General features: G+C 41.9%; 1 protein-coding gene across 3 annotated transcripts; it reads right to left on the reverse strand.

Annotated features, from left to right (window-relative positions):
* Positions 1-115: 115 nt before the first annotated feature.
* rcc1l (RCC1 like) lies at positions 116-13,324 on the reverse strand. Of its 3 annotated transcripts, XM_035779831.2 has the most exons (13): positions 13,124-13,324; positions 12,888-13,001; positions 11,281-11,570; positions 10,065-10,194; positions 9,313-9,441; positions 8,075-8,141; positions 4,973-5,024; positions 4,652-4,736; positions 2,870-3,051; positions 2,348-2,435; positions 1,713-1,886; positions 1,327-1,412; positions 116-735 (listed from the first exon to the last, which is right to left on the reverse strand). In XM_035779831.2, exons 3-13 carry the CDS (start codon positions 11,560-11,562, stop codon positions 658-660), a joined length of 1,353 nt encoding a protein of 450 aa, XP_035635724.1. In that variant the 5' UTR covers positions 11,563-11,570; positions 12,888-13,001; positions 13,124-13,324; the 3' UTR covers positions 116-657. The 3 variants fall into 3 exon arrangements, with proteins under 3 accessions (XP_035635724.1, XP_035635723.1, XP_035635722.1); XM_035779830.2 differs by lacking the exon at positions 12,888-13,001; XM_035779829.2 differs by having other exon boundaries at positions 12,888-13,324.
* Between the last annotated feature and the right edge of the window lie 962 nt (positions 13,325-14,286).

Raw genomic sequence — 14,286 nt, forward strand, 5'->3', positions numbered from 1 at the left:
TAATCCGCTACTTATAAACCACTCCTGTCAGGTGGATGGATTATCTTGGCAAAGGAGGAATTCTCACTAACAGGGATGTAAACAAATTTGTGCACAAAACTTGAGAGAAACACACTTTCTGTGCATATGGACATTTTATTTCAGCTCATGAAACATGTTTATAATTTTGTCAGTGTATAAAAAAAATTCAACAGTGAAGGTAAAATGCCATAAGGACATTATTCTGGAGGTCTGACAGTCAAATTTCAGCACTTCTCTGCAGGAAGAAAATGGCTCCACCGCATCAGTTCTGCTCCACTGATCACATCATCCAACAAGGGTGCCCAATGACTAGTGTCAGATCAATAGTGTATAGAGATTAATGGAGTGCTGCAGTGACTGTTGCCTGTGAACCCAGCCTCCATGTTGTGCTAGCCAGACACACAGGGAGCAGACTGAAGCGTCCGATGGCGGACAGAGTCACCAGATTGCCGGGAACAGAGGATCTCTACCACCCATGGAGGACAGCTGGCTCTGGGGTTCAGGACTCCATTGGTGGCCAGAGGATGTGAGGCTAACAGGGCGTCTGAACAGGCCTGGATACCCCTCAGTGATAGAGGGGGAGGGTCACAGGGAAGAGAAGGGCTTACTGGCTCTGTCTCTGGCGGCTGGGGACGCTCAGATGATAGACTTGACCAGCGCCACCATGTGGTCCACCCCACACGCTACATCCACCACATGACCTGGCACAGTCACCTGAAACACATTGAAAACAGTACACCATCAAAATATTACCATAAGATGCAGTTATGTAGCATTAAAACATATATGGACTAGATATGCATCCTTTAAAAAGTATGCTAAAAAAGGTCTGATTCACTCCAAAATCAAAGTGGCCTAATATCCAGGTGAGTCCACCTCCCATACCATCTGTTGGGTAGATCCAGCTAGATGCCTCAATCCCAAATGAATGATAAAGATGGGTACCATCTGAGTTTATCATATTAGACAGTGCCCATCTTTTCCATTTGAATGAGATTCAGGCATATAGCTGGGTCTATGCAACATCATTTAATGTCTGAAAACATTGGACAAACGTTGTTATAAGCTTAGCGGAGTTGCCAATAAACGGACGAATCCAGTTTTCAGAGATACATGTCAATCAAACTAGCCTCCTTTTCCACTGAAAACCGAATGTGGGAACTCCGCTCAGGCGTTTTCATTTACGCCTGCTACGTTGATACGCCTGTTAATGTTGTAGTGGACTATCACTAAGTCATTTGAATAAAATCACAAAATGTCAATGATCAGCAAAAAAATTGATAAGTAATCTAAGTCTTGTCTCACCCGCCATGGGAAGTACTGGTCCTCTTTCTTTCCAATACCAAGACAACCTCTCACATTCTTCCCCCAAACAAAGAGCTCCCCACGATCTGGAACAGCAAGCAATAGGTAGACATTCTACATATTTCATATTATTACTTCATCCAATGGCTTGAAAAAGGAATGGGTTAATAAAATGTTAACAATATGTAAATATGAATGCTTCCATGTACTTGTATCATCCACTGAATGGTATACCCCCACATTACTAGTTCTTGGGTAAGTCCTACTTTCCGCATGCCAACATATTCATCTTAAACTGTGACATTGTGAGTTTGTGACTCTAAAGATGTTATTATGTTGGACAACAATACATCATTCCACATACTGAAAATCGCGACTTAACCCACCTGTGACAGCAGCAAAATGGTTCAGTCCACAGTGGATGCGGCTCACGGTCACCGCAGGGTTAAACTCTGAGCGGCCGAACAGTGTAGGAGGGACCAGCTCAGGGGTTTGGGATTCAGAGAGATTAGGGCCCTTTCCAAGAATGCCATAGCCCCATACAAACACTTCCCCTCTCTCTGTAAAGACAAACACGCCTTTACTGACACACTACATATTATTTATTGAAAGGATATGATAAACAAGTCTATTGAATGGGAAGCTATGCTATACAGTCCAGCAATGTTAGTTTTGTTTTAATGGTGGTGGTTCATGTGATCTTCTATTATTTTACTGCCAAGGTCCATTTTGGCAGCCACCCCCCTCAATATTCACAAATCTGAAAGGACTCAATCATTTTTTAGCAATATGGTGATGCCTAACTTTCCTATAGTGTATTGGAGCTTCCACCATATTGCTTTCACATTCTCAGATTGGTAAATATCCCAGTTAGCAACGAGCACTCAGCAGGCACGCGGCCCTCCAAAGTGATCCTGGTGGCATGCCCACTTTTAGATGCAAATCAACCCGCTAGAGATGGAAGAGGTAGGAACAATGGAAGTAGCGAGAGGCCGAAATGTAACAGGGCCCCGGTGCTCACCGTTCAGAATGGCCACCTGTGTGCCTCCACAGGCCACCTGGGTCACTTTGCCCACCCCTTCAAAAGGAAGGAGTCGAGGGGAGTTAATCTGTGGAGAGGGAGAACATAAAGTCAGTAGCTGGACAAAAGGTCACGCATTGAAATAGAATATTGACACATAGTGGTAACTATAGTTTAGCCTGGTAGAACCAGCCTGAACGCTACATTCACCTTTCTATTTCACAATTCAGTCTAGCATTCCTGCTCATTGAAACTATTTGTGTGGTATTATTCAAAACTATCTTCAGCAATTGGATTCCCTTCAACCAATCAGAGGATGGCTTAACTCAAAGCACAGCCATTTTCTCTTATTTGCAAACACCCATCTATTGGAGAAAGTCCAGACTGATACATGAAGTGAAATAGAACAGTCAATGCAGCTGATTCCAACAGGCTAACATATATAGCCTTGTGAGAAGCAAGAGTCACAAAGTTTGGCAAACTTGATTTGAGATTGTGATGGGCACTACGTTGGCTCCTCACCTGGGTGGCCTCAGTGACCGAGGAGAGTTGGAGGTACTCAGAGTTGCCCCAGCCATAGAGCTGGCCGTCCTGGGACACGGCCATGCTGCAGTCTCCGTAGGTGGTCACCTGCTGCACTCTTACACCAGCCAGGTCCCCTCCTACAGCCACCGGCCTGGCACACATGTTGTGGTGGCCCAGACCTGAAATGTTTTGTTGTTGCAGTCTTTAGAAAACAGTTGAGTATGTGGGAGACTATGCATGTGTGTAACTATGCATGTGTCTTAATGAAAATTATGCTCTTTCTTTATGCACTAAGAGACTTGGGCCCGTGTCCACAAAGCTTCTCAGAAAAGGTCCTAGGAATCCTGTTTTAAACTTCCAGCTCAGATTAGGTTTTAGGATGATTTTAAGACACTGCTCAGGCAAACGGAGTTTCTCAGTTGGTAATTAGAACAGTTTGAGGTACCGCAAAAGAAAAATGGTGATGACGCTCATTGACATTGTTGTAAATGGGGGATAACCAATCCCGACGAGGCATCGCCAGCTGTGAACTATTCCATGCTTCAGACAAAAAAGGTGAATGTGACTATACAAATGTTGCAATGCTAAAACGTTTTATATCATTTTAACCTGACACAATCACTTTGCCTACTCTTAATTCTTTCCTAATATGTTGGCATAACCTTTTTTTAACCAATTCCAATGGTTGTTAAAAAATGGTTTATTATATCAATACTCATCACACCCATTTAATAACGATCGCTTTGGCACAGCAGGCATGAAGTCCCTTGCCAATGTTTCATAAAATGGTTGAAAGGTCTATAATTTTCCTCGAACACAATCTAAGTTAACATGAAGCCCTTGACGCCTTCAAATCGCCCAACTTACAGCCAAACCCAATTTAGGATATATATTTTTTTACAATATGATATTGCTTTCTGAAGGGATAACTTGAAATAACACACATGTTAATTAAATAATACAAATAAAAAAGTAATTATTTGTTAGCCTAGTGCAGGGGTACTCAAGCACTATTTGAGAAGGTCCGGTCAGTTTTAAAGCCAATTTCCCACAATTCTACCCATTTTGCATGGGATAGAGAAATGTTTTGCTGTTTTAAAGCTAATTTCCTGCAATTCTACAATTATTTTTTATATGACACCAGGGATTGAAGCCCGACAGGGTTCCCAAACCCAACCCAAAAAATGTTAAATAAATTGGTAGTTGGGACCCGCGGTCCATATTGACCTGGGTACGGAGCCAGTATTTTGGCATATCATGTACAACAGGCCTCGTGAAATAATTGTCAAAAGTGCAAGAGATACTGTTTTATGTAGGTAGATTGTTTCTGAATTGATTACATCAACAAACTCCAAAGCAATTGCATGTGGTTCAGGAACCACTGACTTACTGACCTTTTCTATTATCAAGACACCTGCCGGTAACTCTTAACTGGTTAGGACAGCTCATGAAGTGTCCTAAATATCTGGACTCTTATGACTACAGAGGCTTCATGAATTTATTTTATTTTTAGGAGTAAAATGGCTCTATTCTAAGCGCCTACAACCAATTTTCTACTCTGGTAGTTTGTGGATAAAAATGTGTAAAGCTCACACAGCAGGAGTGAAACACTATATAAGGTCGTTAATTGGTTAAGTACATGTTTGTAATTCTGCATAAAAATAAACTGATATTGGAGAGAAATGTACAGACACTGATAAACTATACAGACTCAGTTTATCTTTATAGGGACCCCTTGGCATTATCCCAGCGTGTGTGTGTGTGTGGGGGGCTTCTAACCTGTCTGTCCGTCTGCCCCCCAGCCACAGGCATATACCTTGCCCGTCTCAGTCAGGAACAGACTGTGGTCCTGCCCACACACCACCTACAGGAAAACATGGCATCCACAGGGTTCAGTCACATAACATATTTTCACTCTGGGTTGCAGTTTCCCCTATGTTCAGATGTAGGATCAGCTTTCCCTCCCCCTTCCTATTATTTGTTTATTTTGCCTTTATTTACCAAGGTGAGTCATGTAGAACACATTTTCCTTTACAATAATGACCAAGGTCGAGCAAAAATGGCTGAGGTGTCTTTCTGTCCCCATTACACAGAACACACCTGAGTCACTGGGCTGTCAAAGCCTTCCATCTTGTGAATGATGTGACTGGCACTGCAACAGAGATAGATGATATATATTATATAGACAGATAGTCAACAGACCTTTGAACTTTAGTCACATTTTGCTGGCTTAAAATGTAACAGAAAAAGGGATTGTTTTCCTCCAGATATACACAACCTAGTCCACATTTTAAAAAATGAAGTAAAATAAAACACTGAAATATCATAATTGGATAAGTCTCAACCCCAGAGTTAATACTTGGTGGAAGATCCTTTGGCAGCCATTACAGCTGTGAATCATTTTTCATTAAGATTTTCAACCAACTTCGCACAACTCTTAGGGCAACATACACAGTTGAAGTCGGAAGTTTGCATACACCTTAGCCAAATACATTTAAATTCAGTTTCACAATTCCTGACATTTAATCCTAGTAAAAATTCCATGTCTTAGGTCAGTTAGGATCACCACTTTATTTTAAGAATGTGAAATGTCAGAATAATAGCAGAGACTTAGCAGAGATTTATTTCAGCTTTTATTTCTTTCATCACATTCCCAGTGGGTCAGAAGTTAACATACACTCAATTAGTATTTGATAGCATTGCCTTTAAATTGTTTAACTTGGGTCAAACGTTTCGGCTAGCCTTCCACAAGCTTCCCTCAATACGCTAGGAGGAATGGGCCAAAATTCACCCGACAGAGCTGGTGTAACGGAGTCAGGTTTGTGGGCTCCTAGCACGCACACACTTTTTCACTTCTGCCCACAAATTATATATAGGATTGAGGTCAGGACTTTGTGATGGCCACTCCAATACCTTGACTTTGTTGTCCTTAAGCCATTTTCCCACAACTTTGGAAGTATGCTTGGGGTCATTGTCCATTTGGAAGACCCAAGCTTTAACTTCCTGATGTCTTGAGATGTTGCTTCAATATATCCATATAATTTTCCCCCCTCATGATGTCATCTATTTTGTGAAGAGCACCAGTCCCCCCTGCAGCAAAGCACCCCCATAACATGATGCTGCCGCCCCCGTGCATCACGAATGGGATGGTGTTCTTCGGCATGCAAGCCTCCCCCTTTTCCTCCAAACATAACGCTGGTCATTATGGCCAAACAGTTCTATTTTTGTTTCATCGGACCAGAGGACATTCCTCCAAAAAGTACGATCTTTGTCCCCATGTGCAGTTGCAAACCGTATGGCTGTTTTGTTTATGGCTGTTTTGGAGCAGTGGCTTCTTCCTTGATGAGTGGCATTTCAGGTAATGTCGATATAGGACTCGTAATACAGTGGATATAGATACTTTAGTACCCGTTTCCTCCAGCATCTTCACAAGGTCCTTTGCTGTTGTTCTGGGATTGATTTGCACTTTTTGCACCAAAGTACGTTCATCTCTAGGAGACAGAATGCGTCTCCTTCCTGAGCAGTATGACGGCTGCTTGGTCCCACGTTTATACTGGCATACTATTGTTTGTACAGATGAACGTGGTACCTTCAGGCGTTTGGAAATTGCTTCTAAGGATGAACCAGACTTGTGGAGGTCTACAATTCTTTTCTGAGGTCTTGGCTGATTTCTTTTGATTTTCCCATGATGTCAAGCAATAAGGCACTGAGTTTGAAGGTACACCTCCAGTTAGCCTATCAGAAGCTTCTAAAGCCATGACATCATTTTCTGGAATTTTCCAAGCTGTTTAAAAGGCACAGTCAACTTAGTGTATGTAAACTTCTGACCCACTGGAATTGTGATACAGGGAATTATGAGTGAAATAATCTGTCTGTCAACAATTTTACGACAAAATTACTTGTGTCATGCACAAAGTAGATGTCCTAACCACCTTACCAAAACTATAGTTTGTTAACAAGAAATTTGTGGTGGTTGAAAAACAAGTTTTAATGACTCCAACCTAAGTGTATGTAAACTTCCCACTTCAACTGTAAATTGTAAATTTGGCTAGGGATCAATAATGGACAGCAATATTTAAACCTAGTCTCAGATTTTCTAAGTAGATTTAAGCCAGGACTGAGACTAGACCACTCAATGAACACCCAACATCTCTTGAAAAGCCATTCTGATGTGTCTGTTGCATTAAACATTGTGTAACTGTCCCGCAGAAAAATAAAACCCTATCCTAGGGTTAGGTTTTCAGAAGACTGAGGTGGGGTTTCCTCTAACTTTTTACCTGGGCTTTGCTCCTTTCATATTTATTTTGATCCTAACAAACTCCCCAGTCCCTGCCGGTGACATGCATACCCATACCATGATGCTGCCACCACAATACTTGAAAATACAAACATTGCATTCACTCCATATTACCAGCCTGTATGACAAAGTGAAAAGAAAGAAGCCTGTGTTTAAAAAAATCCACTACAAATGATCCTTTCTGATTGTAAGAAAGTTGTTAAGTAATACTGCAAGACAAATAAATGTACTTTTAGGCCCAAATTTTAAACTACAGGGTTGGGTGAATTCCAAAACAACACAGAGTGAAACCCTCTGTATTTTCAAATATTTTGGAGACAGCATCATGTTATGGGTATGTTTGTCATCAGCAGGGACTGGGGGGGAGAGAGAGAGAGAAGTCATCAATCAATTACTCAAGGAGGCCAGTCTGTCCAGAAAAGGTCCCCTCTGCCCACTCCCTGTCGGCCTCTCCTGTGCTCACTCTTAGTAGGCCTCTAAAGACCGGGGGCCATATGTATCAGAGTAGGTGTGCTGATCTAGAATCAGCTCCCCCCCCAGTCCCTATAATCTTAATCATTGTGATCAAAAGGTTAAACTGATCCTAAATCAGCACTCTAACTCTGATACATATGACCCCTGAACACACATTTATAATAGGATTGTTGTTCAACCTGAGCACTTAGGCAATCATTGGGCAGAAAAGCACAATCAAATTCCTGGAGAGTGAATACATTTCCAGCCTGCATTGATTTGACACTGAGTCATCACTAGTATGACTCAACATACACCCGGTCGTGTTACATGACAACGGCAGAAGCAGACTTTTCTTTGCATTTTGAGCATGGTTTCAGCCTGATCAACTGTGTCAGTAATAAGGTAATATGTTGAGAAAACAATTCATAGCGGTGTGTGTGGTGTCATACCTGTAGACTTCATCTTCAACCATCTTCCTCCCACACTGGCCATAGGCATTGTTTCCCAGACTGAACACTTTGAAAGAGAGAATGAGGGAAAGGAGAGAGACACACACAAAACATGTGGGAGGATGATCCAGGGGTATGATTATATTAACAACATTGTTAACAATGTGGAAAATGGAGCTGTGTCTGTAAAACGAACAGTAACACTTTATTTTGAAGTACAAAAATTACCAGGTATTTTCTTAAGTACATTGTAAAAATGTAAATAAAATGTAATTAACACAGCATTAAACTATAAATTACATGTTTGTTTATTTGGGATTAAATAAAACAAGAATAACGAGTCACCAGGTAGTTACCAATTGTTATATTATTTTAGGTAAGCACCTCAGAGTACAGATTGTTACCACATCACTTCCTAGTAAATTCCAGGGAAATACCAGCGGAAAGAGTACCGTATAATAAAGTGCCGTCAAATAAACAATCGTTACGCAACTATGACACCCTCTTCGACGATCATCAGCTCAAATGTATTTCTGCAAAGTGCATATGCAAAGGTCAGGATTCAAATTATACATCTACTAAAAATAGTAGGAAGGATTAAATATTTTCAACAAGTAAGGGACCACATACTGATATCTTAACCCTACGGAGTTGACCTGCTCAGTTATGGAAGTGCCCTGGCTTGCATCCATGTGTAGTATTTGTATTTATTATGGATCCCCATTAGCTGCTGCCTGGGGTCCAGCAGAATTAAGGCAGTTATACAATTTTAAAAACACTGCAATACTGCACATTCACTACAGAATTCACACTAAGTGTGTATGCCCTCAGGCTCATATTACCCAACCACATATCTACAACACAAAATCCATGTGTGTATAGTTTGTGTGTGACATTTTCCTCAAAGCACACACAGTGAGCAAAATAGCCCTAAACAGACAGGAAGGCATATTATCCAAGGTAAAAATTATCAGAATTTTGAGCTATTTTACTTGATTTCCATTGCATTTCCTTACAAGTATGTGAATGTCTGTCACGAGAGCTTATCCAAGACAAGTTTCACACTTTCATGCTCTTAATTAGACTGTAAAAAAAAAGTCCCCTTCTCAGGGATATCATAAAAGGAAGGTGTAACACATCACATTGCTCACAGTACTGGGAGTTATATGGGAATTTTCATAACAGCTCAGTGTCGTTTTACGTGAGAACAAAACGTCACCCTCTGTGTTGCCTCTTACCTCCCTCTGAGTCGGTGAGCACCAGGGAGTGGGCACGGCCACATGCCACCTGCACCACCCTGGTCTGCTGGGGCCTGGCCAGGGGGAGAGGCACCGGAGAGGGCTCCAGCACATAGTCATAGCTCTTATCTAGAGAGGGAACACTAGGTGATTATAAACATCACTGGGATGGTCTGACACTAGCCTGGTTGCAGATCTGTTTGTGCTCTTGCAAACTCCATTGCTGTCTTTGTCAAGCCTTGGCAACAGAGCAGAAACAGACTGGCACCCAGACTAGTCTGGCACATGCTCGATCACAGGCATCAGCTCACAAATTCATCTGAATATTGGACGGCTAAAGCAGTTGATGGGAATATAAAATCCCATTTCATTACACTAAAGATTGGTGAAAGTGTGCAGCAGTTGTTGAAAACACACATCCACCATCGAGCAAATTATGCACATCCTCCAATCTTTCTTGGTTGACAAGCTGGTGCACTTTTATGGCTGAATAGGTTAAAGCTGTAATCCTTAATGTGAAAAACAACAAACTGCAGCCCCAGCCACTTGGTTTGTTATAAAGCAGAGGGATGGACATTGTTAGCAAGCAGTTGAGTTAAACAATCAGTTGAGTTAAACAATCAAGTTAAGTTATATTCTTCATCAATCAATTGGTCATTAATTGAAAGTGCAAGATCCCAGATCGTGTGTAGAAAAAAAGAAAGGAGAGAGTGCTCGTCATGGAGGAGCGATAGAATGAATGAGTGTCTTACAGCGGTCTTGTTGGGTGCGTTGGAAGCCCAGCTGTGAGTCTCTGTTGAGGCCCATGCCCCACACCTTGGTGAGGTCCTTGGTGGAAGAGGAGAGGAGGGTAAAGCCGTACCCACAGGCTGCAGAGGAGATCTGAGGAGAGAGACCAGCTTGGGAGTCAGTCACTCACTGTCAAGTACAGCACTTGTGTATTCAACAGGTCGCATATCATTTTTTAAAAATTTGCATGGCAAGTATGTGTACCTAAAAAACATGAGCTGGCGCACACCCAGAATAATAGTTTGTATGGAGGTGCTGACTAACGGCAAATAAACTATAAAAAATAAAGAGTCACACACCCCATGAATAATCTCCCAGCAATTTAATGGGTATTTACCAACATTTCGGCATCACTGTACCTTCCTCAGGGTCTGCGTACCTGCCATGGATACAGTTGCCTTTCACAGTGAGCGAAGACATATGAGGCCAAAACTAAGTGGTGTCAAGTAGTAGTGGGTAGGCAGTGGTCAGGTCACCAACTCTGGTCCTTGAGACCTGGGAGTGCAAGGCTTTTGCTCCAGCCCAGTACTTACACACTTAATTTAGCTAATCAACTGCTCATCAAATCAAATGTTATTTGTCACTTGCGCCGAATACAACCTTACCGTGAAATGCTTACTTACAAGCCCTTAACCAACAATACAGTTCAAGAAATAGAGTAAAGAAAACATTGACTAAAACTCAAGTAAAAAAGAAAAAAAAAGTAACACAATACAATAAGAATAACGAGGCTATGTACAGGGAGGGTTAGTGGTACCGAGTCAATGTGCGGGGGTGCAGGTTAGTCGAGGGTAAAGTGACTATGCATAGATAATAAACAGCGAGTAGCAGCAGTGTAAAAACTGTGGTTTTGGGGGGGGGGGGTCAATGTAAATAGTCTGGGTGGCCATTTGATTAATTGTTCAGCAATCAAAAAGACCTTGATTAGCGGAATCGGTCTTGTTTTCAGTAGACACCAAACAAGAGAATAACGCTATGAAACAGAAGTAGCCAACTACCTTGTCTGAACCTGTCCAATAAGAACCCATATTTTCGTTTTCAGTTGCATAACGTCATGCCCCAGCACTACCAAACAAACACGGCCTAGCTGTGTAGACCAACTGGCATTGAACAAAAAAAGTTGTATAGAAACATGTATATTGTGTCAGTTAAGTGTTTCTGTGGTTAAACAGACATTACCTGCTGCTCTGTCTCCAGACGGTAAGGAGTGAGCTGGTATTTCCTAGGCTTTTTCCTGCCACTGTCTGGAACCACAAAGCTGGGGATGCCCAGGGCTCCAGTGTAGCTAAACCCCCATACAAACACCTTGTGGTTGGTCTTTCTCTGCTTCCCAACATACTGAAACACTGGACCCTCATCCTTTTGCTCCCGAGACCTGCGGTCACTGATGTGGGTCGCATATCCCCGAGCTCCGAGTGCTAACCTGTGTTGGGTACACAATCGAAGGTACGCCAATGACATCTCCACCCCTGAGAAATCATGAAACAGAAGACATCATGAGCTAGATATTAGGTTGTCATTGGCAGTTTGACAGAGAGGACTGAAAGAGGCTTGGTTAGAGTCAGTCAGAGTTGTGTAACGTCCTTTACCTAGTCACGCATCATCACATAAAAGTGTCACTTTAACTAGCTATCGATAAGCTCTCAAATCCCTACATACAGAGAAGGGTTTTTCAGCAGTTGCCAACTATTTTTCAAGGAAAGTACAGTAGCTGGTTGCTTCATTTTTCGCTAGAAGTCTCTAAATGACTTAGTGACATAACGTTAATTTGTACATGCACATTAAGCAATAATATTTTTATTTTTGCATATGCCACAGATAGAACAATGAGACAGATATTTCACTGGAAGTATAAATGTGAAGCATTTATGATAGTGAAAGGAAGCCCAGTGGCCGGCAGTGGAAGAAAAGGAAGGAGATGGATTTTGGCCAACATTTTGCAAATTGTGTAATCAATGGAACATTTGATCGCAATAGAGTTCTGGTACCAAAACTGCAATCTGTTACGAACAGAGTGGACAAAGTGTTGTAGACTTCACCCTTTGCCAAAGTTTTAAAAAACTGAGCTATTGCAAATGCACACCTCAGAATAGGCGTTCCCTAACGGAAATATGCAAATACACGTTAGAACGCACCAATAGGATCTTGCTAGCTCGTGTTTGCTCTGCCCACTTTACTTGTTCTGCCGACTATGACTAATTTGTTCCCATTGGAAACGACAGGATGTGGTATATTTTAGATACAAAACTCTTTGCTTATGCTCTCCCTCAGTCTCTCAATCAATGAGAAAGTATCCAAAGCAAAACGTAAAATAATGTTTGAAGGAGAACAAAAATAACAGATTAAATATTTAAACAGCACAGAAAAACGCAGTAAAGTACATAATATTTTCTAAAAAAGTACGTTTTTACCGATTTAATACATTCACTTCAGGCGCTGCAGCACCAGGGAGAGAAGGCTAGAGCAGAGAGGCGGCGGGGAGAGGGCGCAAGTGATGGGTGCACACATGCAGCAAGCCTGCCGGCCGAGCGGGAGCAGTCTGCCCAGCAGAACAGCTGTGCTCAGCTCAGCCATGCAGGAACAAAAAAACAGGGAAGTCGCTAAGCAACACTTTTTTCAGCGGTTAAATTTTCCCCACATTTGGCTCCATGTGGAATACAATTCCAATGCTGTGTTTTAACGTTTAGAAAAAGGCAATCGCTTTCAAACCGAGTTTCTAAACATGTGCTGATATGCCTCTTTCATATCAGCAAGAAATCATATTTCAAATGAAAATATACACTTACTGTAGCAGTTTTGCTCAGATCCACCAGCAGTGTGTGCCTCCAGTTGATGAACTAGCTAACGTTACAATTCTCCCCCAGTTATGCTTACAGGTGTTCCGCAAGCGATGTGTGTTGCTGTTGAGAGCAAGCGTCGGGGCTCATAACAAAATATCCCCGTTCAGAAGATACTATCTTCAATCGGCACTAAAGCAGTTAGTGTCTATGAATGGGGTAGCTACTTTTGGGAATGGTCTTACCTGTTATGTGTAATATTCACGAAACGAGCTTCAATGTGACACCTACATACTGATTTCATCTTCGTAATATTCATAGCTACATTATTTTGAGTGGCATAGGTTGTGGTTTTATTCAAAGCAATTTATTCTGACAGGCGTATTACCGCAGAGGCAACCAAAAGTCATCTCTTACTGCACTTTCAACTTTGACCGGTTCAAAAAAGGAAACAACTGGGCCAAATCCCTAACAAAGCAGGTGACAGTCCGCCACCTGCAGGGCTGGAGTGTAAATTCTGAATCCCAGTTTAATACCTGAGCAACTTTAAATGTTTTATGAATCATCAAGGCTGTCTCACGTCCATTCGCAATAATACGTTTTTTGGGGGATCCTCCATTTCGCATGATTTGAATTTATTTGGTAGTTGCTAAATTATATGGTTGTGCTTACTGTAGCTAAAGTTGCTAATTAGCTAAGGATCTAAAGTTGTTCCCAACTTTAAAAAAAAAAATGTATCCTTCATTTAACTAGGCAAGTCAGTTAAGAACAAATTCTTATTTACAATGACGGCCTACCCCGGCCAACCCCTCCCTAACCCGGACGATGCTGGGCCAATTGTGCGGCGCTTTATGATACTCCCTATCACAATACAGACTGGTATCAAACCCGGGTCTGTAGTGATGCCTCTAGCACTGCGATGCAGTGCCTTAGACTGCTGCGCCACTCACAACATGCAACCTTTAGGTTGCTAGTCGTTTGCATCATAGGTTAGAGTTAGCATAAGGGTTCGACATGCAAGAATTTCAAAGATTTTACTGAGATACAATTCATATAAGGAAATCAGTCAATTGAAATAAATTCATTAGGACCTAATCTATTGATTTCACATGACTGGGCAGTGGCGCAGCCATGTGTGGGCATAGGCCCAACCACTTGGGAGCCAGGCCCAGCCAATCAGAAGGAATTTTTCCCCACTAAAGGGCTTTATTACAGACAGAAATACCCTTTAGTTTTATCAGCTGTCCGGGTGGCTGGTCTCAGACGATCCCGCAGGTGAAGAAGCAGGAAGTGGAGATCTAGGGCTGGTTACTTAGTCTGCGATTGTGAGGCCGGTTGGACGTACTGACAAATTCTCATAAACATTGAAGGCGGCTTATGGTAGAGAAATTAACATGACATTCTTTGG

Source organism: Oncorhynchus keta, chromosome 11, assembly GCF_023373465.1.
Source record: "Oncorhynchus keta strain PuntledgeMale-10-30-2019 chromosome 11, Oket_V2, whole genome shotgun sequence".
Classification (NCBI taxonomy): Eukaryota; Metazoa; Chordata; class Actinopteri; order Salmoniformes; family Salmonidae; genus Oncorhynchus; species Oncorhynchus keta.